This window comes from Chiloscyllium punctatum, chromosome 2 (genome assembly GCF_047496795.1).
Source record: "Chiloscyllium punctatum isolate Juve2018m chromosome 2, sChiPun1.3, whole genome shotgun sequence".
NCBI classification, from domain to species: domain Eukaryota; kingdom Metazoa; phylum Chordata; class Chondrichthyes; order Orectolobiformes; family Hemiscylliidae; genus Chiloscyllium; species Chiloscyllium punctatum.
The window spans coordinates 69,600,088-69,627,011 of record NC_092740.1 but is presented as its reverse complement, the minus strand read 5'-3'; the positions used below and the strand labels follow the sequence as shown (position 1 = coordinate 69,627,011).

At 41.2% G+C, this 26,924-nt stretch overlaps 1 protein-coding gene across 5 annotated transcripts in view; it reads right to left on the bottom strand.

The window, feature by feature from the left end:
- fer (fer (fps/fes related) tyrosine kinase) overlaps positions 1 to 26,924 on the bottom strand; it is a 199,311-nt gene that overhangs the window by 81,571 nt on the left and 90,816 nt on the right. For all 5 annotated transcript variants that reach the window (XM_072583637.1, XM_072583635.1, XM_072583636.1 and 2 more), the window contains one exon: positions 24,983 to 25,172. In XM_072583637.1, coding sequence (XP_072439738.1) covers positions 24,983 to 25,172 — 190 coding nt within the window. The remainder of the gene's footprint in view (positions 1 to 24,982; positions 25,173 to 26,924) is intronic.

Here is a 26,924-nt window from a genome sequence, read left to right as displayed (position 1 = left end):
CACATTAAGGAGATTTAAACAATCCTTGCATAAGCACATGGATGATGATGGGATAGTGTAGGGGGATGAGCTTAGATTAGTTCACAGGTCAGCGCAACATCGAGGGCTGAAGGGCCTGTTCTGCGACGTATTGTTCTACGTTCAATCGTCCCAGCACCCAAATGGAGCTGCATTAGTATAGTGTTTAAATGGGTCACAATACACTACAGCACCCAAGAACCACGAGCAGCAGAAGAAAAATACCTATACAGTGTGTTCAAGAGGAACGGGTACCCAATAAACACAGTCTGTTAATTCCTAAACAACAAACCTAAACAAGCAGACACAACGCACCCAGAAACTCTAGCCACATTACCATAGCTCAAAGATATCTCTTGGCATCTTGGTAGCCTACAAACCTACCAACACACTTAAACAGTGGCTGATGAACCTTAAGGACCCTATACAAACAACGAACGAATATCATTCGCAAAATACCATGCAAGAACTGTTAGAGACACTACATCGGACAAACAGGCAGAAAACTAGCCACCCGGATACACGAATACTAACTAGTCACCAAAAGTCATGACCCATTCTGAAACATGGATTTAGTAAAGGGAGGTCATGCCTGACAAACCTGTTGGAATTTTTTGAAGAGGTAACAAGTAGGTTAGACCAGGGGAACCCAGTGGATGTGGTCTATCTGGACTTTCAAAAGGCCTTTGATAAGGTGCCACACGGGAGACTGCTGAGCAAGGTGAGGGCCCATGGTGTTCGAGGTGAGCTGCTGGGATGGATTGAGGATTGGCTATCTAACAGAAGGCAGAGAGTTGGGATAAAAGGTTCTTTTTCAGAATGGCAGCCGGTGACGAGCGGTGTCCCGCAGGGTTCGGTGCTGGGGCCACAGCTGTTCGCATTATATATTAATGATTTGGATGAGGGAACCGGGGGCATTCTAGCGAAGTTTGCCGATGATACAAAGTTAGGTAGACAGGCAGGTAGTACTGAGGAAGTGGGGAGGCTACAGAAGGATCTAGACAGGTTGGGAGAGTGGTCCAGGAAATGGCTGATGGAATTTAACGTGAGCAAGTGCGAGGTCTTGCACTTTGGCAAAAAGAATATAGGAATGGACTACTTTCTAAATGGTGAGAAACTTAATAAAGCCAAAGCACAAAGGGATCTGGGAGTGCTAGTCGAGGATTCTCTAAAGGTAAACATGCAGGTTGAGTCTGTGATTAAGAAAGCGAATGCAATGTTGTCTCTTATCTCAAGAGGGTTGGAATATAAAAGCAGAGATGTACTACTAAGACTTTATAAAGCTCTGGTTAGGCCCCATTTGGAGTACTGTGTCCAGTTTTGGTCCCCACACCTCAGGAAGGACATACTGGCACTGGAACGTGTCCAGCGGAGATTCACACGGATGATCCCTGGAATGACAGGTCTAGCATATGAGGAACGGCTGAGGATACTGGGGTTGTATTCGTTGGAGTTTAGAAGATTAAGGGGAGATCTAATAGAGACGTACAAAATAATGCATGGCTTTGAAAAGGTGGATGCTAGAAAATTGTTTCTGTTAGGCGAGGAGACTAGGACCCGTGGACACAGCCTTAGAATTAGAGGGGGTCATTTCAGAACGGAAATGCGGAGACATTTCTTCAGCCAGAGAGTGGTGGGCCTGTGGAATTCATTGCCACGGAGTGCAGTGGAAGCCGGGACGCTAAATGTCTTCAAGGCCGAGATTGATAGGTTCTTGTTGTCTAGAGGAATTAAGGGCTACGGGGAGAACGCTGGCAAGTGGAGCTGAAATGCGCATCAGCCATGATTGAATGGCGGAGTGGACTCGATGGGCCGAATGGCCTTACTTCCACTCCTATGTCTTATGGTCTTATGGACCCACTATCACTAGGATCCTTACATACAGATAAAGAAGGACACTACTTTAATTGGGACAACTCATCCGTCCCAGAACAGGCTAAACAGAGACACGCACGGGAATTCCTAGAAGCCTGGCATTCAAACCGGAACTCTATTAATAGACACATCAATTTGAACCCCATTTACCAACCTGAGAAAAAGAACTGCAAATGATATCACCCACCTTAACAGATCAAAACACAAATAGAAAGCAGGACCAGAGCTTCACCAGAGGCTCAGTGATGATGGTGCCTAGCATGGTTACAAAACGTCCGAAAACAAACCTTCTAGCTCAGCGAGCAAACTTATCACCATAGTGGGTTATTGCAATTGGGTTACGAGTAGTAAAGTGGGAGGAGGCTAGATGAAAGCTTCTATCCCCAACCTTCTAGAATAACTGGGCTCACCCTGAAATCAGAGATCCCTTTCTTCAGCACTGTCTTTCGAAGCTTGGGAGGTGAGAGCTCTGAATTTAAAAATGCAATGCTCTACTTTTACCAACTCCCTTAAACACCACAGCTTGGGACCAAGACTGATAACACAGTAGGGATGAGCCTGGAAAAGTGGAATTGAGAGGGCAGCGGAATGTCATCATCAGAACTAGAGTTCTTTGCTGGATTTGTGTGGGTTATCTAGCCGTTGTTTTTCTGGATTTGTACAACTGACACTGAAAGACTTAAAGTTATCATATAGAACTGTAATCAGATGCAAGTACAGGCCCTTGGCCAATTCAATGAGATAGAAACAGTGCTCTCTGAACTTTATTTATAATTCATTTACAGAATGTGGGTACTAGATGGGTCAGCATTTATTGCCTATCTCCACTTACCAATGAGAAGATGGTGGTAAATTGACTTCTTGCACATTTCATGTGGCATAGATATATTCACAATGTCATATAAAGAGTTTAATTTCAGGAATTTAATCCAGTGACATTGAAGAAACAAAAATATATTTCCAAGATGGTGCGTGACTTGGACAGGAACTTGTATGTAGTGATGTTTTCATGTATCTGCTGCACTTGACCTTCTAGATGGTAGTGGTCATGAGTTTGGAAGAAGCTGTCAGAGGAGTCATGAAATTTGCTGTGCATCGTGTATACAGTATACACTACTGCTACAACTCAACAATGGAGAAGTTGAATGTGTATGGATGTGCTACCAATCAAGTAGGCTGCTTTGTTGTGGATAGAATTCCTGAGTGTCATGGTGCTAAACTCACCCATTGTGCCTTCAAATGATGGACAGACACGCTTTGGAGAATCAGAAAGCATGCAATTGTGACTAGCCCAGTTCAGTTACTGGTCAATGCTAACTACCAGAGTGTTGACAATAAGGGATTCAGTGATTGTGATGCCATTGAATGTCATGGGTGATGCTTAGAATCTCCCTTCTTGGTGATAATCAGTGCCTGTCACTCACGTGGTATGTATAGTAGTTGTCACTTGTCAGTTTAACCGGCAAATCATCCAGGAATTGCTGCACTTAGACACGCAGGCCTGTTTGGTACTGGTCAGTCTTAAACTATACATTCTTTTCTGAGTATTGCTACAAACAGAAATATAAGTGAGACACCAAGAGTCATCTCTTGATCAGTTATTGTATTATGTTCTGGTAGCAATGTTGTCAGACTATATCACTGATTTTTGTCAGGTTTCATCAAAGAGTTCCAAAAGATGGGGGTCTAGGGAATTGAATTCTGTATCTAATAATATCACAAGATCAGATATTAGCTGGTCAGAATGTCCCGTGAACAAACCTGTCTTTAACTAGAGTTGGTAGCTCTATTTTGGGCATTGAGAACCTATTATTAAAATAGGAAGTTGAACCATTTCAACACAGTCAGTCTTCTATCAAATCCAGGAGTCCAACCCATTCCAAACAATAGATATTTTCAACTTCAAGCATTAACTCAGTTTCTCTTTCCACAGATGGTGAGTTTTTCCAATATAATACCTGCATTTCCTGCATCTGCAGTTTATTTAATTTGAAAAATGGACTCTTTCAGGGCTACAGTAACAAATTAAAACTCTCCATGTTGAACTTAGTTAATAAACTCTAGGCTTTCAAATATAAAGAAATATGCTTGCATTTCAATTCCAGATTTAAAGCATTTAATAGAATTACAAGACAAGCTTTCCAGTTGGTTGTATAACTTCTCAGCCACAAGGGCTGAACATAAGCCAGTATAAGTACCGTGTGGAGAAGGTGCTCACAGCAGATGAAAGCAGCCTCATATTCGACAACCGAAGGTCATCATGAATACCCATCGTGTAAATAGAAATATATGCAGTATTGGCAAATTAAGCATCCAATACTACTGTTCACTTTCCCATTGGCCCCAAAAAGTAAAATCTAATTGTTGGATTACACTGCATAGAATCAATCACGACTCACTGCAAGATATTCTCCCCTGAAAAAGTTTCGAAATGGAATTGCGAAAAATGATTTTTCACAATTTTTTTTGCCCTTTTCTGATTTGCTGTTAATTCTTCCCCTTACTTTATTCAAGTTTGCAGCAAATAACCATATTTGACCTGTTCAGAAGTGCATTTTTTATTCATTGTGAAGACTCAGTATCTTGCAAACTGAGGCCCAGGGCCCAGTTTTAACTCTTTGGAAACAAATGGTTTTTGAATGAACTAAAATTAAGCCCTTCAATCTCCTGAGGCCACTGCATTTTCAGAACTTGAGTACAACCAATGATGAACAATTTATTTGAGGCTATTGTTTGTCTGGAACTTGATGAGAGATTGAATCCATACTTAGACAATTACCAGCTGAATTCTAAATAACTGCTACTGAGAGTTAGACTTTACAGGTAGATTTAGCTTTTTTAATCTGTAAAACATTTGTCCTGTTCATCTGAAAGCAATTTATAATACACAGTTAGTAGCTCTAAACAACCAGTGAACTTACGGTTTCCTTGTGATATCACTTTGATTTGTGTTGCCCCGCACCCCCCCAAACCAGGGCCTTAATTTATCCTGTTAAAAAGACCTTACAAACTATGAACTAAAATAAAGCAAAGAGCACCTCTTCCCTTCTGTACTGAATTCCCACAATGCTCCAAATTCCCAGAAACATGCACAGATATGCAGGCTGCACTTCACTTCAGATGTGCTGTCTCCCAACTGCTCGTGCAAAGCTCACTGATCTGTCTAGCACAAAGTCAAAGACTCATTTAATTCCACTCCATATTTCTGGTCTACTAATCAATGCTCTATCCATGTTGGTGCATTACCCGCAATGCCACTAACCTCTTACACGGGTCCTTCTCAAACCCTTCTTGAAATCCAAATACAGTACATCCACTGCAATAGATTAGTTAAGCATGGTTTTCCTTTAATAAATTGATGCTGACTTTATCTAATCCTGTTAATGGTTTCCATACATTCTGTTGTCACATCTTTTTAAATTGACTTCAGCATTTTGTCCACTTCTGGTATCAGGTAAATTCTCTTCTTTTCCCTCTCCCTCCCTTTTTAAATAGTGGGAATAGATTGGCCACCATTCAATCTGCAGTTACTGCTCCAGTGTCTATAGGATTTCCAAAGATGACCATCAATGCACCCAATATCTCCACAGCCACTTCCCTTAGCACTCTATGTTTCATATCGTCACTTTGAGGTTTTGCAGCCTTTGAACCCATTCATTTCTCCAGCATCCTTTTTTTAAAGTAATACTGACTTTTCTCAATTCTTCCTTCTCAAAACCCATGGTATTAATAACACTTCCGGGAAATGTTGTCCTCTTTCATTAAGATAGAGAACAAACAAGGTGCTAGTGAAATCATTGCTGGGCAACTGTGAATAGTTTTGATCTCCCTCTAAGAAAAGATAAAATGGCATTGGAGGCAGTCCAGAGAAAGTTAACGAAGTTGATTCCAGGTATGGAGGGACTGTTTGTAGAGTGGAGGATGAGTAGGATAGGCCTGTACTCATTGGAGTTTAAAAAAAAAGTCAAAACTTTATTGAAACATCTAAGATTCTTGGCGGCTTGATACAATAGATGAGGAGAGGTTGTTTCCACACGTGAGTGTGCCGAGAACCTGAGGTTGTAATCTGAATAAGTGGTCACCAATTTAGAACAGAGCCGAGGAGGAATTTATTCTCTCAAAGGGCCGAGTCTGTGAATTCTTTACCGCAGAAGACTGTTGAGGCTGGGTCATCAAGTATATTCAGAGCTGAGATAGACATTTTTAAATCAATAAGTGAATCAAGGTACAATCTATTTACACATCCATCCCACATCTCAATGGTCTCAGGCTCTCCACTTCTTCCTGGATAAAAAAGACCCAAATAGTTTCCATCCACCACCACCCTTCTGGTCAAGCTCAGCCTCACTTTGAACAACTTCTCCTCTAACTCCTCTGACTTTCTAAAGGTTAAAGGTGTTGCAACGGTGGAACTGGGAGAATGGGATCGACTCTTTACATAAAGCAACATGTGAGGTATCGTCAATATAACTGTGGGAGTCACAGGCATCAATTATACCTGTGTCTTTATGGGTGACATGGAACATTCCTTGTTTCAGTCCAGTCCTACTCAGACCCCACCTTCAACTCTTTCTCTGGTATATTGGTGACACCATTGTTGCTTCTTCCCTTGTTCATTCAGAATTGCAAAGGTTTATCTATTTCATCTCCAACTTCCATCCAGCTTTCACTTTCATCTGGTCCATCTGACTCCTCCCTTCCCTTCCTCAATAGTTGCTACCAATTCTAAGGAAAGGCTAGCCAACAATATCCACTACAAACCCATCGATTCCCAAAATTACATTCAGTATACCTCACACACTGCTTCATATAAAGACTCTATTCCATTCTTCCATAGAAGAGAGGGTGGTGGTAAATGGAATGTATTCAGCCTGGAGCTCGGTGACCAGTGGTGTTCCGCAGGGATCGGTTCTGGGACCTCTGCTCTTTGTGATTTTTATAAGTGACTTGGATGAGAAAGTGGAAGGGTGAGTTAGTACATTTGCGATGACATGAAGGTTGGTGGAGCAGTGGATAGTGTGAAAGGCTGTTGTAGATTGCAACAGGACATTGACAGGATGCAGAACTGGGCTGAAAAGTGGCAGATGGAGTTCAACCTGGAAAAGTGTAAGTGATTCACTTTGGAAGGTCAAATTTGAGTGCAGTTACAGGGCTAAAGGCAGGAATCTTGACTGTGTGAAGGAACAGCTTCTTAGAGTCCATGTCCATAGATCCCTCAAAGTTGCCACCCAAGGTGATAGGGCTGTTAAGAAGGTGTATCGACTTTCATTAGCAGGGATACTGAATTTAGGAGCTGCAAGATTATCATGCAGCTCTATAGAGCCCTGGTTAGACCACACTTGGAATATTGTCTTCAGTTCTGGTCGCCACATTATGGGAAAGACAAAGAAGCTTTAGAGAGAGTGAAGAGGAGATTTACCAGGATGCTGCCTGGACTAGAGGACATATCTGAAGAAGAATTGCTGAGGGACCACTGGAGCGAAGAAGGATGAGAAGTCACTTGATAGAGGTGTACAAGATGTTGAGACGCATAGATAGAGTGGATAGCCAGAGACCTTATTCCATGGTGAAAATGTCTATCACGAGGGGACATAATTTTAAGATAATTGGAGGAAAGTTTAAGGCAGATGCCAGAGGTAGGTTCTTTGTTCAGAGTGGTAGGTGCGTGGAATCCACTGCCAGCAGTGGTAGTAGAGTCAGATACATTAGGGATATTTAAGCAACTCTTGGATACGCACACAGAAGATAGCACAATGAAGGGTATGTAGGTTACTCTGATCTTGGAGCAGGATAAATGGCCACACAACATTGAGGGCCGAAGGACCTGTACTGTGCTGTACTGTTCTGTGTTCTATATTCTCCCAGTTCCTGTGTCTTCATCGCATCTGTTCCGATGCTGTCACTTCGACACAGGAGCCTCTGAAATGTCCATTTTCTTCCTCAACCAAGGATTCCCCAGCACCGTGGTTGACAGGGCCCTGACCCATCTCCACACTTTGGCTCTCATCCACTCTCTCCCCTCCCACAACACAATAGGGTCACTCCTTGTCCTCACCTACCATGACAAGAGCATTCATATGCAAAGGATCATTAGCCGCCATTTCCACCACTTGCAGTGGGATGCCACCAGCAGACACATATACGCCTCCCCTCCCTTGGTAGCCTTCTGCAGGGACTGTTCCCTCTGGTACATCACATTAGTCCACTCCCATCATCTCCCCATACCCACAGAACACCTTCCCATGCAATTGCAAAAGATGTTACACCTTCCTGTTTACTTTGTCCCTCCTCACTATCCAAGGTTCCAGAAGCACCAGGTGATAAAATGCTTTACCTGCACTTCACTCAATCTAGTCCACTGTATTTACTACTCACAATGTGGTTTCCTCTGGAGAGACAAACGCAGTCTGGGTGATTGATTTGCAGAACAACTACATTCTGTCCCCAGAACTGAACCTGAGCATCCATTTACCAGCCACTTCAACATACCTCTGTGTTATCTGGCCAATATTTCTGCCTCAGGCTTGATGCAGTGCTCCAGCGAAGCTCAGTGCAAGTTGGAAGAACATCACCTCATTTTCCACGGGGAAACCTGCAACCTCCGGACTCTAAAGTTGTTGAACCCATTACAGAATTTGAGTACCTTCTACCATGCCCTTACCCCAACTCCCAAACACCAGGCCTTGTCAACATATGGGCTGCTACCACAAACAACCCATCATCAACCATTAATGGTCCCCATTAGCAGCTAGTCATTTTCCCAGCCTGACCTTGACATTTTCCTTTGTTTGTCCACTTGTATTTCTCTTTCTGGGCTCCATCTCTATCTCCCCATTTCCCCACCCTACCTTTATCATAAATACCAACCTTTTCCTTGCCATGATCAATTCTGAAGGGTCACTGGACCCAAAACATTAAAATTACTTTCTTTCCACAGACGCTGCAAGACTTGCTGAATTTTCCAAGCAATTTCTGTTTTTGTTTCTGACTTCAAGTATCCACAATTTTTATTTGTTTAAAGTATCTCAGGTTATGGGGAAAAGGCAAGAAAGTAGAGTTAAGGGTTATCAGATCAACCCATGATCTCATTGAAGGGCATAGTAAACTCAGTGGGCTGAATTGCCTACTTTTGCACCTGTATCTTGCATTGGTAACGTTGTCAAAAGACTTGAATTCCATGGTGAAGTGAGTTGACTGCACTTGACACTATAGCGCAGCATTTACTGAGTGTCATCAAAATATTATCCAAGATCTCATTGAATGGTGGAATGGATTTGATTACTGTCATTAGAAAGAGATGATTTATGGTGAGTTTAGCTTAAACCAGGTGGGAGACAAGCGCCAGGAGACAGGGTCTTCATACTGACTTCAGCCAGTATATGGGAACAGTTAGGAATACCTTGTAGAGTCTACCTGGTCTGTAACTGGCCCTCCAAACAAGATGAACATTTTGAATGAAAACACTCATTTTTTTTGGCAAGGCTTCACTGACTGGCCCAGGAATGCACTAGCAACCAGAAAAACAACATACTCTTTTTACCTTGATGTTCAACCCAAAGTCTGAACAAATTCCAACAGTCACAATTCACAAATAAGTGTGCTGCTGCCATCTATTGGCACAGTTGCAGCAGTGATAATAGCACTGTGAATCAAGAATACAAACTGACCCAGATGATCGTTGGGAAAGCATTAGGTTGAAGATCTCAAGGTCCCTGCTTCAACACTGAGTTTGAGGATTCTTGTGGTACAGTCTTGGTGCTCCTGGCACTGGGCCAGCAGGTCGAGATTCAAGTCCCACCTACTTCAGAGATGTGTCATAACATGTCTGAACAGGTTGGTTAAAAATATCTACAAATTGAGCCAGCACAAAATCAGATCAGATGAAATACAGGAAGAACTAGCCATTTGGATACAGAACTGGCTCAAAGGTGGGAGACAGAAGGTGGCGGTGGAGAGTTGCTTTCCAGACTGGAAATCTGTGACCAGTGGTGTGCCACAAAGATCGAAGCTGGGACCACTGCTTTTTGTCATTTATATAAATGATTTGGATGTGAACATAGGAGATATACTTAGCAAGTTTGCAGATGACACCAAAATTGGAGACATATTGAACAGCGAAGGTTACCTCAGAATACAACGGGATCTTTCATCAAATGGGCCAATGGGTTGAGGATTGGCAGATGGAGTTTAATTTAGATAAAAGTGAGGTGCTGCATTTTGGAAAGGCAAATCAGAGTAGAAGTTATACACTTAATGGTAAGGTCCTGGGGAGTAGTGCTGAACAAAGAGACCTTGGCGTACAGGTACATAGTTCCTTGGAAGTGGAATCACAGGTAGACAGAATAGTGAAAAAGGCATTTGGTGTGCTTTCCTTTATTGGTCAGTGCATTAGTACAGAAGTTGGGAGGTCATGTTGCAGCTGTATAGGACATTGGTGAGACCACTTTTGGAATACTGTGCACAATTTTGGTCTCGTTGCTATAGGAAGGATGTTGTGAAACTTGAAAGGGTTCAGAAAAGATTTACGAGGATGTTGCCAAGGTTGCAGTGCTTGAGCTATAGGGAGAGGCTGAATAGACTGCTGCTAAATTTTCCCTGAAGCGCTGGAGGCTGACAGGTGACCTTATAGAGGTTTATATAATTATGAGGTGCATGAGGTGGGAAAATAGACAAGGTCTTTTCCCAGTGGTGGCAAGTCCAACACTAGAGGGTATAGGTTTAAGGTAAGAGGGGCAAGATTTAAAAGGGACCTAAGGGGCAACCTTTTCATGCAGAGGATAACGTACATATGGGATGAGTTGCTGAGGAAGTGGTGGAGGCTAGCACAATTACAACATTTAAAAGGCATTTGGATTGGTATGTGAATAGGAAGGGTTGAAAGGGATATTGGTCAAATTGGACTAGATTTATTTAGGACATCAGGTCAGCATGGACAAGTTAGACCAAAGGGTCTGTTTTCATGCTGTACATCTCTATGACCCGATGTATGGAAGCTAAATAGCAGACAAAGAGGCATATTGGCGAGAGGAAAAGTAACCTAGACTGATCAGAGATGAGATGGTGTTATTATGAAGAGGGATTGAGCAATTTTAGCCGATACTATCCTGAGTCTCGAACAGTGAGAGGAAATCTAATTGAGGTGTAAAAGATATTACGATCGACAAAGCAGACATGGAGACAATGTTTCCTCACGTGGGGCAACGCAGAATGAAAGTTTTGGGATAAGGGGTAGCAGATTTTAAACAGAGATAAAGAGAAATTATTTCTCTAAAAGTGTTGTAAATCTGTGGAATTCACTACCCCAAAGTATAGTAGAAGCTGGTAAACTGAGTACATTTGAAGAGAAGATAGATTTTTAAAATTAGTAATGAATTCAAGGGTTACGGGGAGCAGGCAGGAAAATAGAATGGAGGCCAAGCATGATCATATTAAACAGCAGAAAAGGCTCAAAGGGCTGAATAGAGTCTGAATTGCCTTACAGTGAATAAGACTAAGAAGTCAATGGGTAGCTCTAAGATTGGTTCAGGAAATGTTGGTTCCAGTTCTAGGAGCAGTTCTAGGCATCAGCACTAGGTAATGAGGGAGCTGAACCATTGGGATGTCTATTCCTAAAACTTACTGGGATTGATTTTCCAGCAAACTACTTAACTAGGAAATCAGAGTCGGTTTTAGATCAAAAAAAAAGTTAAATGAAACATTAAGCTTGACTTTGATGCATGGAACAAATCAAGTCATAGAGCTGAGGTAGGAGAGCAAAACAGTAACATGGGAAATTAAGTTTAGAGAATGGCAGGAAAGGACAGAGAAGGGGGAAAAAAACTAAGAATGCCCCTGCAATCAAAACTAGATCTTACAAAGATAACAAAGTCAAGTAAAACTAAAGAGGCTGCATTTGCACATCGCATTCACAGCAAAACAAATGAATCAGTAGCACAAATTGAAATAAATAAATATGATATGACATCTACTTTGGAAATGTGGCTGCAGGATGACAATACTTAGGTCCTGGATCTTGAGGAGAATCTGACCTTCAAGAAGAATAGAAAGTTTATAAGTCCATAGATATAGGAGCAGAATCGAGCCATTTGGCCACCAAGAGTGCACCACCATTCGATCATAGCTGATATGCTCCTCATCCCCATTTTCCTGCCTTTCCCCCCCATATCCCTTCAACCCATTACCAATTTAAAAAATCTGTCCAACTCCTCATTAAAACTCAGTAATAGTGGAGAGATAGCACTCCACCGAAGACTATATTAGTGCAATAGTAAGAGATAATCTTGGTTCAGGAGATCAGGATGAAGAATTGGTTTATGTGGAGATGAAGAGGAGTTCAGGAAACAAGTCATTTATAGATCCTCTAAAAGTAAGCAAAATGTAGGACCAAGTATACAAAATTAATGCCAGGTGCTTGTAATAAAGAAATGGAATAACCCTGAAATTTTAACCTAAATATATAAATCTAAAAATCTACAAAAAATTTGGCAATGGTGGCCTGAATGAGAAATTCATGGAATGCTTTTGAGATGGTTGCTTATAGCAGCTCATTCTAGAACCAACTATATAGCAAGTGGAAATTGACTCATGTTGCACCATGGGACAGGATTAATGAGTTACCTCAGAGTAAAGGCAGCACTGGGGAGCAGCAATCGCAATATGATTGAATTTTACATCCTGTTTGAAATGGAGAAAAATGAGAATATTTTATATAACCGTACTACAAAGAAAAAAAAACTATGGGCAGGACTCAACATCCACCGCTAAGTAAAGAAGTTAAAGCAAGCATTAAATTCAAGCACAATGTATAAGTTCATATCTTATAACTTTTCGCATTGTTGACTGTGGAATGACATAGGAAAAGAGCCATTCAACAAATCTAGGATTATGGAAGGGATTGCTGCACTTCTCAAAAGCAAGCTACCAACACTTTATATAAGTGCAGTTCACAATGCTGCCTGTTCAAACTGTTAGAAGCAGACAACTGGCACCAGGGAGGTGTTAAAAGTGAGACTTGACTGGCAATAAGTAGTTGATTCGTTCATGGAACAGTGACCAGTTGTCAATGGCAAAGTTCTTTTGCCTGCCAACAACGTGATGGCTCCGAAGTAACTGAACAGCTTGTAGATGTGAAAGAAGTGGCCAGAAACCTACAGAATTCCAAAAAGAGGCAGTGTCGCGCGCACTCTCGCTCTCTGCATTAAAAATTCCTAAAGCCTGAAGAAAGCCAGTTTATTTTCCCGCACCAGTTGCTGGAAACTGTGGCTCTTAACTGCTAAGAAATATTATTTGTGAACCAGTTACTCTGTCTCCATCAAGCAAGTAAAAAACACCTGGAGAAAAGAGGGATTAAGGAACAGCAAGTCATAACAACAAAAGGTTTATTCCAGTGAACCCTGTAGACAAGGCTTCCCACCTTTTCCCTCTATACTTAATCCCAAAGCTTTTTTGTCTGTTTGTACCTCTGTGCAGGGAGAACTGTATAAGAGAGTTAGAGTTTTAACTGTCCATAGTTGTTCACCTATAGTTAGAATTTGTAATACATAATAATTCTATATTTCTTACAGAAACTTGCATTATTGCTTTCTGTCAACTTGCATTGAAAAGACTGATAAACTGTGGAATTTGCATACTTAGATAAAATCTTTGACTTTTTTGATGATTCCAGGAGCAGAGGGCTTTATTTCCAGCTGGCTACTCCAGAGAAGACTGGAAGATAGAAGATAGGAAAAGTTTGAAGGGATATATGCCAGGAGCAGGCAGGTGGGAAGAGTTTAGTTTGGGATTATGATCAGCATGGACTGGTTGAACCAAAGTGTCTGTTTCTGTGCTGTATGACTTTATTAGCTGGTTGGCACAAAGCAGAGACTCTGCACAAAAAGGTATTTTTCTTATTGACAGGTTGTGGCGAGTAGGGCCCCTCAAGGGTCTGCACCAAGTTCTCAGTTTTTTTACAATTTATATCAATGACTTTGATATAGCATGCAAAGTATTGGTATCTAAATTTATAGATGTCAAAAAGATAGGTAGTAACATATGTTATGAAAGAATATGATGAAGGTGAAGGTTAGGAGAGTGGTCAAAGATCTGGCAAATGAAGTATAAGGTGGAAAAATGTAAAGAAGTTCACTTTGGCAGGAGGAATATAGCAGAGAATTATCTCAATGAATACTGATCGTAGAGTCTGTGAAGCAAAGGGATTCGTGTGTTCCAGTGCAGTCACAAAAATGTAGTATGCAGGTACAGCTAATTAGCTGTCAAGGGAGCAGGTCCATAGCTGAGTTTGTACAAATAAAGGCCCAATTTAAATAATCGCATAGTTATTGCTGTGACTGTAATTTCACTGCTGCACCTTCCAAAAACCTAGAACCCATGGCAGGTGGCATTCCTGGATGGTAAGGGCAAAGGAGGAAATACTCTCTTGGAGGATATCATCAACCCAAATGAAGCAGGCACATCCAGCAGGATGCGTGAAAACGGATCCAATATCAGAAGTTTAGTTCCTGATTTTTAGTCTTGCAAAATACATATTACACCAATTAATAACCAGTTAACAATATCATGTTTTGAGAGAAAAAAAATACACATTTGTCCCAAAAGCAGTTGATTAATCATTACAAATTCTTTTCTGTTGTTACCTACTGGAAATCAGTAGCATCACACATTTGCACAAACTACCTAAACATGTACTTTCATTGAACCTACACAATAAGATGCTCGAGGGGTGAAATAATTAAATTTGGAAGTGATAAGCACATACGTTTTTCTGCAATCTCTCTGAAGGCAGATATTTGGTTTAGTGAGGCGTGAAAGGATTTGATACACAATGTCAGTTCATAGAAAGTGAAAATGGAACAATAGCTATTGCCAGGTTCACTTCTGTTCAATTGACACAACCAGTTTTTGCATAATAATACAAAAACATAATGCTTCCACATATCACTGATTGGCTGGTTTGACCAAAAATAAACAGGCTGAACATGGCTAATCTTCTCGCACTTTACCCCCAATAAATTGATTGAGTCAGAAGATAATGAAATTTCATTTTTACCAGTGAATCTGATGTCTCAAGATCACAGAAGAGAGGCGCTAAACTCTCTAAAATGTAAACTAGAACATGGATGTATCTAATTATAACACTGAACAAATAATGAGCATTCATAGGGTCTTCTTGTGGTGCAGAGTCCAGTCCCTACCCCTGGATCAGGAGGCCTAGGTTCAAGTTCCACCTGCTCCCAAGGTATTATATAATATCTCTGAACAGGCTGATTAGAAAAATAGGTTAAATTAGAAAAAAAGAGCAGTCACAAATTCAACAACCACCATTTCTTAATTTTATTTTTGATCAGTATTGAGTCTGTGCACCTTGGAACTGAACCAGAGGTGAATTCAAAGATCTGGTTCCCTGAATTAATTTCCTATTTAACGGATTACTTAGGCAAAGCAGTGAAAGCTCACAATCAGTTTCAACCTTGTCTAGAGTACTGAGCTTTTCAAATGTGGGATTTCCCACTTTTCAAAACAAACATGTTAATAATCATCAGAGAAACAAAACTAATAGAACCAATAGACAATAGACAATAGGTGCAGGAGTAGGCCATTCAGCCCTTTGAGCCTGCACCGCCATTCAATATGATCATGGCTGATCATTCCTAATCAGTACCCTCTTCCTGCCTTATCTCCATAACCCTTGATTCCACTATCTTTGAGAGCTCTATCCAACTCTTTCTTAAATGAATCCAGAGACTGGGCCTTCACTGCTCTCTGGGGCAGAGCGTTCCACACAGCCATCACTCTCTGGGTGAAGAAGTTTCTCCTCATCTCTGTCCTAAATGGTCTACCCCGTATTTTTAAGCTGTGTCCTCTGGTTCGGCACTCACCCATCAGCGGAAACATGTTTCCTGCTGCAAGAGTGTCCAATCCTTTCATAATCTTATATGTTTCAATCAGATCCCCCCTCAGTCTTCTAAACTCAAGGGTATACAAGCCCAGTCACTTCAGTCTTTCAGTGTAAGGTAATCCCGCCATTCCAGAAATTGACCTCGTGAACCTACGCTGCACTCCCTCAATAGCCAGAATGTCTTTCCTCAAATTTGGAGACCAGAACTGCACACAGTACTCCAGGTGTGGTCTCACCAGGGCCCTGGACAGCTGCAGAAGCACCTCTTTGCTTCTATACTCAATTCCTCTTGTTATGAAGGCCAGCATGCTATTAACCTTCTTCACTACCTGCTGTACCTGCATGCTTGCCTTCATTGACTGGTGTACAAGAACACCCAGATCTCTCTGTACTGCCCCTTTACCTAAATTGATTCCATTGAGGTAGTAATCTGCCTTCCTGTTCTTGTCACCAAAGTGGATAACCATACATTTATCCACATTAAACTGCATCTGCCCACTCACCTAACTTGTCCAGGTCACCCTGTAATCTCCTAACATCCTCATCACATTTCACCCTGCCACCCAGCTTTGTATCATCAGCAAATTTGCGAATGTTATTGCTGATACCATCTTCTATATCATTAACATATATTGTAAAAAGCTGCGGTTCCAGCACAGATCTGTGCGGTACCCCACTGGTCACTGCCTGCCATTCCGAAATGGAGCAGTTTATCACTACCCTTTGTTTCCTATCAGCCAACCAATTTTCAATCCAATCTGGTACTTTGCCCCCAATACCATGCGCCCTAATTTTACTCACTAACCTCCTGTGTGGGACTTTATCAAAAGCTTTCTGAAAGTCCAGGTACACTACATCTACTGGATCTCCCTCGTCCATCTTCAGAGTTACATCCTCAAAAAATTCAAGAAGATTAGTCAAGCATGATTTCCCCTTCATAAATCCATGCTGACTCTGTCCTATCCTGTTACTACTATCCAGATGTGCCATACTGTAAACATTAATTTTTAGATAATGTTTATATTCAGCTGTTTGCTGGATATATATTTGAGATTAAGCAGATGTCTTAATTCCTGTCACTATGTCATACCTGGCAGAAGTGGGTACTGCTGATGCTGGTAAAGCACAGCAGGTCAGGCAGCATCGAAGGAGCGGGAAAATCGATGTTTCGGGCAAAATCCCTTCATCAGAAGGATTCAATTTTCCTGCACCTCAGGTGCTGCCTGACCTCCTGTGCTTTTCCAGCACTACTCTAATCTTGACCATGTCAGACCTGTTGAGTTCATAAATCCAAATGATACTAAGTTTGTATAAACATTCAAGTATTCTTCAATAATATTAGTACTTACTCTTTTTGAACGTTTGGTATTTGACCTATAGGATTGTATCTCAACAAGCTTGTATGGTAAATATTTCATGTACATGTTTATTACAGGCAACAAATTATGTTTGCGTTACTCATTTTTTTTGTTTAAGTAATCTTATCCTAGTTTGTTAGTTGTAGATAATTACGTGTTGAGCAGAAAGGAGTCTGCTCGTGGCAATATTCCTTCCTGAAAGGTAAAATGGAAACACAATACCTTATTTTTAACTTGCGGCACAGTGGCTCGGGTTACTGTCAGTGTGGTGTTTGCATATTTTCTCCATATCTGCATGGGTTTTCACTGGGTGCTCCAGTTTCCTCCCACAATCCAAAGCCATGCAGGTCAGGTAAACTGGCCATGCTAAACTGCCCATACCGTTCAAGGAAGTGCAGGTTAGGTGCATTGCTCAGGGGTAAATATAGGATGATGGAGTAGGGGAATGGGTCTGAGTGGGTTACTCTTCGGAGGGTCAGTGTCAGCTCGTTGGGCCGAAGGGTTTGTTTCCACACTGTAAAGAATCTATGATTCTATTAAATTGTTCTTCAGAAAATTATTAATTTCAGCAAAAAAGTAAATATCAAGACAAAACACGAGTCTGGTTTGTAATGTGATTCCTCCATTCAACAGAAATTTTAACCATTGTCTTAGCATAAACTGGTAAGTTAACCAGTGTCTTGTCACTAAAACCTCTCTCTCCAAGTGTTTCATGGAAATATGAGTCAAAACCTACTGACCTGAAAAGAATGTCTGGCCTTGTCCAATAGCACACAGTCAAACTAGCACATCCTGCTCAAAGTGCTCCTGAATTTAAGTTGGTGCTCCTCCTACCAGACCACATGCCCAGGCATCAATGTCCTCTTCTACACTACGTCTGTACATTTTTCAGGATAATGATTCACTCTTATCATCAGACATATACAAAACAGAAACAGACCTTTAGGTCCAACTCTTCCAAGCTACCAGATTTGTAAATAAGTCAAATCCCATTTGCCAGCATTTGGCCCATATCCCTTGAAACCCTTCCTATTCATATACCCATCCAGATGCCTTTTAAATGTTGTAATTGTATCAGTCTCCATCACTTCCTCTGGCAGCTCATTCCATACATGCAACATACTTAGCATGAAAAAGGTCCCTTCTCAGGTCCCTTTTAAATCTTTCCCCTCTCACCTTAAACCTATGCCCTCTAGTTTTGGATTCCCCCATCTGGGTGAAAAGACCTTGTCTATTTTCCTTATCCATGCCCCTCATGATTTTACAAACCTCAATAAGGTCACCCCAGAGCCTCTAACAGTTCAGTGAAAATTCAGTCTCTCCTTATAGCTCAAACATTCCAACGCTGGCAACATCCTTGTAAATCTTATCTGAACCCTTTCACATTTGACAATATCCTTCCCATAATAGGGAGATCAGAATTGCACACCGGATTCCAATAGTGGCCTAACTAATGTCTGTGTGGAGTTTGCACGTTCTCCCCGTGTCTGCGTGGGTTTCCTCCGGGTGCTCCGGTTTCCTCCCACACTCCAAAGATGTGCAGGTCAGGTGAATTGGCCATGTTAAATTGCCCGTAGTGTTAGATAAGGGGTAGATATAGATGTAGGGGTATGGGTGGGTTACGCTTCGGCGGGGCGGTGTGGACTTGTTGGGCCGAAGGGCCTGTTTCCACACTGTAAGTAATCTAATCTAATCTAATCTAATGTCCTGTATCAGCACAACAGGACCACCCAACTTCTATACTCAATGCACTGACCAATAAAGGAAAATGTAACAAACACCTTCTTCACTATCCTATCTACCTTCGATTCCACTTCCAGGAACCATGTACCTGCAGTCCAAGGTCCCTTTATTCAGAAACACTCCATTGGACCTTACCATTAATTGTATAACGTCTACCCTGATTTGCCTTTACAAAATGCAGCACCTCACATTTATCTAAATTAAACTCTATCTGCCACTCCTCGGCCCACTGGCCTATCTGATCAAGATCCTGTTGTACTCAAATAACCTTCTTCACTGTCCAATACACCTCCAATTTTGGTGTCATCTGCAAACGTACTAGCTATATCTCCTATGTTCATATCCAAATCATTTATGTAAATATGTCTTGAATACATTTCTCCTACAAGGACAACATATTTGTGAACTACCACAAGTTTACCATCATGGAGCACAACTATCCACTTCATCAGCTCATCAATAACTAATTGCAACTTCTTTTTGACATCTGACTTAGTCATTGTGCTACCCATTTAATGTGGTCTGCAAATTTAGAACACTTCTTCTGGCCCTCAAAACTCATCTTTTAGTTTCCTTTGCTATGTTCTGTGGGATTAGATACCATGGAGTAGTATTATCCAAAATGCACTACCCTTTATTCACAAACAGATATGCATGCACATTTTCAATCTCCCAAAATCCTCTGTGATATTCCTAAACTAACCTCCTGCACTCTTGTCCATGGTTCTCCTACCTGCTCTTATTCTTTCTCCATTCTCCTTTATCCCCAGATCAGCTATGCCCTCACCCAGTTTTGCCAGACACTATCTATAATGCAGCAAATTCATATGTACTGAAGTCTCATTCCAGCATCTTGCAGTCTTTCATCTCCCAAGATTTCTAAATCTGTTTTCCCCTCTCCTCTAATCTCAATTCCAAAAACCATTTACAGATATATTTTTGTGTAACAATTTGTGATTAGAGCTCAATGTCAAAAGCAGAAATCTTCCCATGGCTCACAAGCAGACTGATTAACCAGCCTTATCAAATACAAGATATGGTAATTATAATCAAAAAAACAATGCAGAACGGTGAAAGATTTATATTTGTTGAGATTCAGTCAACATCTTAATTAGAGTGTTCTATGTCATTTTTATACTTAAATTAGGGATTGCAATTTGTATGCATTTACTTTGCAAAAAAACCCTGCAAATTATTAATGTTATTGAATACAATTTTGCTGTTAGAATGTCATTCAGCCTGGACAGCTTTGGACAGAGATGCTGTACAAAATGATATAATTATTGACATTTATATATCCCTCAATTTATTCAACACATAAGTAGAGCTTCCAACAGCTTTAATCCACTTTCAATAGTTGGAACGCAAAAACAGAGATTAAATTAGTTGACGACTTAAAAACAAAAATATCAAAACGTTTTGATGCCAGCATCTGACACACTTATAGTGAATGAAACAATGCCATTGTACCTGCTTGCTGCTACTAAAGTCTCTTAGTGACTTGCACAAGTAAGACAAGCAAAATTTTGTGGTAGCATTTCAGATAAAAATCTAAGATCAGCCTCGGCAATTTCTCAAGAATTTACACAGCATCAGCATAGCACCAAAATTAATTATTTGATTATCTGCAACTTAACTTTTAAATTTTAGTTGATGCATGGATTGCTATTCTGGGAGTTCTTGAATATGATTATTCTAAAACCTCATGATCACATAGGCCACAAACCCCTCAAGCCAATTCCACCATTCAATAAAATCATGGCTGGTCTGTTTATTTCAAATACCACATTTCCACCTACCCCTGATAAGCTCTGATTCATTTGTTTAATTAGAAATTATGTACTTGGCTTAAAAATATTCCATGACCCCACTTTTAACATCTTCAGAGATTAGAGTTCTAAAGTTACACAATTCTCTGAAAAAAAAACGCCTGAACTCTGTCCTGAGAGTGCAACCCATAATTTGAAAACAGTGCCCCATTGTTTCCAGGGATGTGCAGGCGGATAAGCCATGGTAAATGCATGGTTACAGGAATAGGGTGGGATGTGCTCCTCAGAGGTTGGTGAGACTTGATGGGCCAAAAGGCCTCTTTCTGCACTGTAAGATACTATGATTCTAAGATTCTAAATGGCTTCCAACACATTTACATGTTTCCTTAAATAAGGATCAAACTGCACACAATATTTGAGATGCAGTCTCACCAATGCCCTCTAAAACTGAAGAGTAACGTTCTTACTTTAAGCTCAATTCCTCTCATAATAAAAGCTAGTATCTCATTAGCTTTCTTGATATTAATATTTTGCGACTGATGTGTAAGGACACCAAAATCCCTCTGCAACTCAATTTCAGCAGTCATTCTTCAATTAAGTAATACTATTTGTTCATGCTTCCTGCTCAAGTGTACTTGACATTTGCCACATGACACTCCAAACATATTTTGTCATTCACAAACCTATCTACCTGTAACACTTTGCAAACTCCATCTGTCTTTGTCACAACCAACTTTCCAACCTTTGCAAACAGTGGGAACAGCAGTTTCTGAAACAGCAGCACAGTACATGGACAACAGTTTCTTGGACAATTCACAAAGACCAGGGATTGCAGAGAGAACAGTTAACCGATGTGAGAAGTGTGGTGGCAGGAGATAAAAAGTGGGGACATTAGAGGCGGTCAGGCACAGGGAGAGCAGATCTGTGCAAGAAGCACAGAAGTGATGAAAGATTTTAAAAAACCATAGGGAAAGAGAGAAAGAGAAAACCTTGAACCATTTTCTACACAATCAAACAGAGTCAACATGATCTTATGGAAGGGAAATCACATTAGATAAACTTGCTAGAGTTTTTTGAGGGATAAAATAAAAAAGCAGATTTGATAAAGAGGAACCAGTAGATCTAGTGTGTTGGCATTCAAAGAGATGCTACTTAAAAGGTTATTGCACAAAGTAGGAACTCACCACATTGAGGATAACTCTTAGAATTAATTTCACAGAACCCCTACAGTGGCAACAGGCCATTTGGCCTATGTCCACACCAATCCTCATATTATCCCACCCAAATCCATTCCCCTAATCCTATCACTCCATATTTCTCCTGACTCATGCACCTAGTCTACTCATTCCTCAACACTCTGGGCAATTCAGCATGGCCAATTCACCTAACCTGAACATCTTTGGACAGTGGGAGGAAACTGGAGCACCCAGAGAAAACCCACGCAGACATGGGGAGAATGTGCAAACCCCTCAAAGATTGTTGCCTGAGGCTGAAATCAAACCCAGGCCCCTAGCGCTGTGAGGCAGCAGTGCCAACCACTGAGCCACCACACCACTATTAGCACAGATTGGAGATTGGTTCACACACGAAAGTCACAAAGTCAGGATTAATGGGTCTTTTTCAGTTGGAATGCCATTACTACTGGAATACCAAGAGTTAGTCCCAAGGCCTCGATTATTTATAAACTATTCACTTGGGGAATAGGCAGAGTGAAATTTATTGCCAATATAAATATAGGTGGGAGGATGTCTCAAGAGGACATAGCAAATCTACAAGGGGATATAGGAAGGTTGAATGTTTGGGTAAAAACATGGCAGATGGCTTTCATGCTTACATAGTTGCCCTTTCTGAATTAAAATACTCATATAGACCCAATCTAATCACTTTTAAACTGGATGTAAAACCACTTTAAGGTACCTTCACACTCAGGTCAGTAATCTTGTCATATTGCACAGTAGCAGTCCAATTTACTCTGCTGGATGTAGAAACCCACAGACTCCCACTGCTACCTGGACTCCTGCAAAAATGCTATCCCTTATTCCCAATTCCTCTGCCTCCACCGCACCTACTCCCAGGAGGACCAGTTCCATTACAGAACACACCAGATGGGCTCCTTCCTTAAAGACCACAATTTCCCCTCCCATGTGATTGATGATGCCCTCCAACGCAACTCATCCACTTCCCGCACCTCTGCCCTCGAACCCCACTCCTCCAATTGCAACAAGACACAACCCTCCTGGTTCTCGCCTTCCACCCCTCCAACCTCCATATACATCGCATCATCTTCCACCATCTCCACCACCTACAAACAGACCCCACCGCTAGAGATGTATTTCCTTCCCCACCCTTTTCTGCTTTCTGTAAAGACCATTCCCTCCGTGAATACCTCGTCAGGTCCTTGTTCCTCAACAATCCAGCCTCCCCTCCCAGCACCTTCCCCGCACAAAACCTGCACCCACACCTCCCCCGTCACCTCCGTCCAAGGCCCCAAAGAAGCCTTCCACATCCATCAAAGTTTCACCTCCACTTCCACATGTCATTTACTGTATCTGTTGCTCCTGATGCGGTCTCCTCTGCATTGGGGAGATAGGTTATCTACTCGCAGAACACTTCAGAGAACATCGCCGGGATACCTGCACCAACCAACCCCACCTCCCCATGGCCGAACACTTCAACTCACCCTCCCACTCCGTTGAGCACATGCAGGTTCTGGGCCTCCACCATCGCCATTCCCTTACCACCCGATGCCAAGAGCAAGAACACCTCATCTTCCACCTCGGGACCCTCCAACCCCATGGCATCAATGTGGATTTCACCAGTTTCCTCATTTCTCCTCCTCCCACCTTATCCCAGTTCCAACCTTCCAGCTCAGCACCGCCCTCATGACCTGTCCCACCTATCCGCTCTACCCTCTCCTCTGACCTATCACCACTACACCCACCTCCAACCACCTATTGCAATCTCAGCTACCTACCCCCCAGCTCCACCTCCCTCCCATTTATCTCTCCACTCCTGAGGTTCCGAGCCTCATTGCTGATGAATGGCTTTTGCCCGAAACGTCAATTTTCCTGCTCCTTGGAAGCTGCCTGACCTGCTGTGCTTTTCCAGCACCATACTCTCGACTCTAATCTCCAGCATTTACAGTCCTCACTTTCACCTAATTAATCTGCTCTCTGGTCAGTTCAGGACTAAGAAAGTATCTCATAAGCATTCCATGAGCCTCTCACCCTGATTATCACCGCCAATCTGATTTTTCCAATTTATATGTAGGTTAAAATCACATATGAGTATTGTCATCCTTGATCAAAAACACCCAATATTTCTTCTTATATTCTTGGTCAGTGACTGTGGTTATTGATAAGACATCTTGAAGATATCTCTTTCCTTATTATTCCTTAGCCCCACCCCAAATGATTCTACATTTGGATTTCCTGAATTAAGTTCATTTCTAATGATTGCACGAACGCCATCTCTGATTAATAGTGCTACCCCTCCACCATTATATAGCTTCCTATTGTTCTTGAATGTCAAATACAGCACAATATTCAGGACTCAATACTCGCCATCCTGCAGCCATATTTCTGTAATGGATAGCAGATCATCCTTTTTACTTCAACATGCTCAGTCAATTCATGTTCGGAGGAACCTTGATTATCCAAATACCAACTATCCGAAAATCGGATTATCCAAAAGGAGATCTTGACATATGTTTGTGTGCATTATTTTCACTCTTCCCTTTGTTCTGTATTCATTTTAAAGTTTAGATTAGATTAGATTGGATTCCCTACAGTGTGGAAGCAGGCCCTTCAGCCCAACCCATCCACAACGACTCTACTAAGAGTAATCAACCCAGACCCATTTCTCTCTGACTAATGCACCTAACACTATGGGCAATTTAACATGGCTAATACACCTAACCTGCACATCTTTGGATTGTGGCAGGAAACCGGAGCACCCGGAGGAAGCCCACGCAACCACAGGGAGAATGTGCAAATTCCACACAGACAGTTGCCCGAGGCTGGATCGAATCTGGGACCCTGGTGCTGTGAGGCAGCAGTGCTAACCACTGAGTCACCATGCCGCCTCTCTTTCTTTGTACTACCTCAAATTAAAATGAATAGCCAAGATCTGAAAACGAGTACATATAATATTTTCAAAGCTGCTACTTGATCTACTGAATGGTTTAAATAGAGTGCACTTAAGAGTGTGAGCTGAGTAATTTACCATGAAATGAATGATGCTAGAATTTCATTTCATCTTTCAACTACTAAATTTGAATGATTGCCATTTTGAAAGAGAACGCATTCTGTACATAGACCTACCATTGATGTAATAGATCTTGCATCATCTTCATAGGCTAGTACTGGCGGTGGCTCCTTCCCATCATTCTCTTTAACCTTTTGATCCAACAGATCCTTCTGTGCAGAGAGTTTAGCCTCAGAACACTTCATCTGTTGCACACTCTGCCTCAGCTCCTCCAAAGCCTGCTTTTGACTCAGCAGTAATACAATACTGTTTGAAAGAAATTTTAAATTGATGCGTTATATTTTTATCACCTATAAGTACCACAAAACAAGGAAAACAACTCTGCAAGAATTCTTTTAAAATATAGATTTAACTTGTCAAAAGAAAAACACACATCACGACTGAGGCCTGAAACAAAATGTCATGAAGCCACTATGGGACTTTATGTTACATTGAGACAGGGACAAGTGGGATTTTTTTCCTCACAAAAGAGGATGACTAATAGAGTTGATCAAAATTATGAACAACCTTGATAATGCAAATAAAGTGGAACTGTGACAGAAGTGTTAGTAATCAGAGATCATAGATTTTAGTTCATCGGAAAAATACTGGATGCAACAAGAATAGCTTTTCATTTGTGTTGCAAGCTGTAATGATTCAATATGCTGCCTAGTAGTGAATCTGCATTCAACACACTTTCAAAATTGAACTGAATAATTATTTGAATGATCAAAATTTGCAGAGCTATGACAACAAGGGAGGGGACTATTTGGATAACCCTTTCCAAGAGCTGGCACAGGTACAACTGGCAGGCTGGTCTTCTGTTGATTGAACTCAAAATCAAGTTTGGGATTTGATTGGCTGCATACAAACATGAAGACAGCTTCAACTGTCTCTCCTACACAAAAATCAGAGCACGGTGTTTTCTTAGTTTTTCCAATTGTTTTTCCAAGCAGAGATAAAACCTACACAGAAGTAAGCTTTGGAATTGCTACAGCAGAATTTCTGCAAAGTAAAGACTTAACTTCAGAATAAATGCCTTATGTGATATGCAAAGCCACCAGATCAACATTCCAGTGATCCCTGGTTTATCTTTTATTTCTTACTGAGTCTTAACTTGGCCAAAGTTAACATCTTTTACTCTGTAACTTACATTTTTGACAAGCTTTATTCACCTGAGTTTGATGTTCAAGTTGTAGAGGGGGTCAGGGAGAATTTTTAATTTATAGTATATTTTCATCATATATTAATTTTTGTATTAATATTTTATCTATACTAAAACCAATCCAGGTAAAAACAACATTTTTACAGGTGAACTCAAGAAAATGAGTAACATGGATAAATACACAGTGAATTGACTTTAAATTCACATCCTCTGGTACAATTAACAAAGAGTGGGGAAAGAGGAGAAGAGCAGGGAGGTTATGAAGAACTTAATGTAAGATACCGATTTGTGATGATGCTGCTCCTTTAGCAAGGTTATGTTGTCCTTGTTTTTTTTTCAGATCGTAAAAGACACAGTCTGCGAAAAGTCTAAGTCAAAGGGCTTGATTACAGCTAACAGATACTGCCTCAAGCAAAAGGCTTTTAAGTTTTAAAAAAAACACAATGAAAGGGGAGGGGCCAGTTCTCCCAGCACAGCTTTTCTCAAGTTGGATTTGGTTTTTGGCAGTCTGGCTATTCATTGAAAGCAGTCAGACAGTTATGAAGCTGCTGGACCCAAAGAAGTAGGTCCATGCTGGTACTCTCTCTCTGACATCTCTCCTGTAAGACCCTGAGTCTGATTTTACCTTTTGGGCCAAAGGATGTTTATGTGCAAGTATCTAGAACAGCATCATTAAGTCAGGATGATCATTGGGTTTTCAGATATGTTAAGTTATTCTGTTCTCTTTTGTTTATGTTTCACTCAATCTTGTGAATAAATTCTGTTTTATTTAAAAAGACATGGTTTGACCAACTGCATCCCTAACGGAATATCCGAGTTACACCTGCTTAAAATAACTGACCAAATTAAGGTCT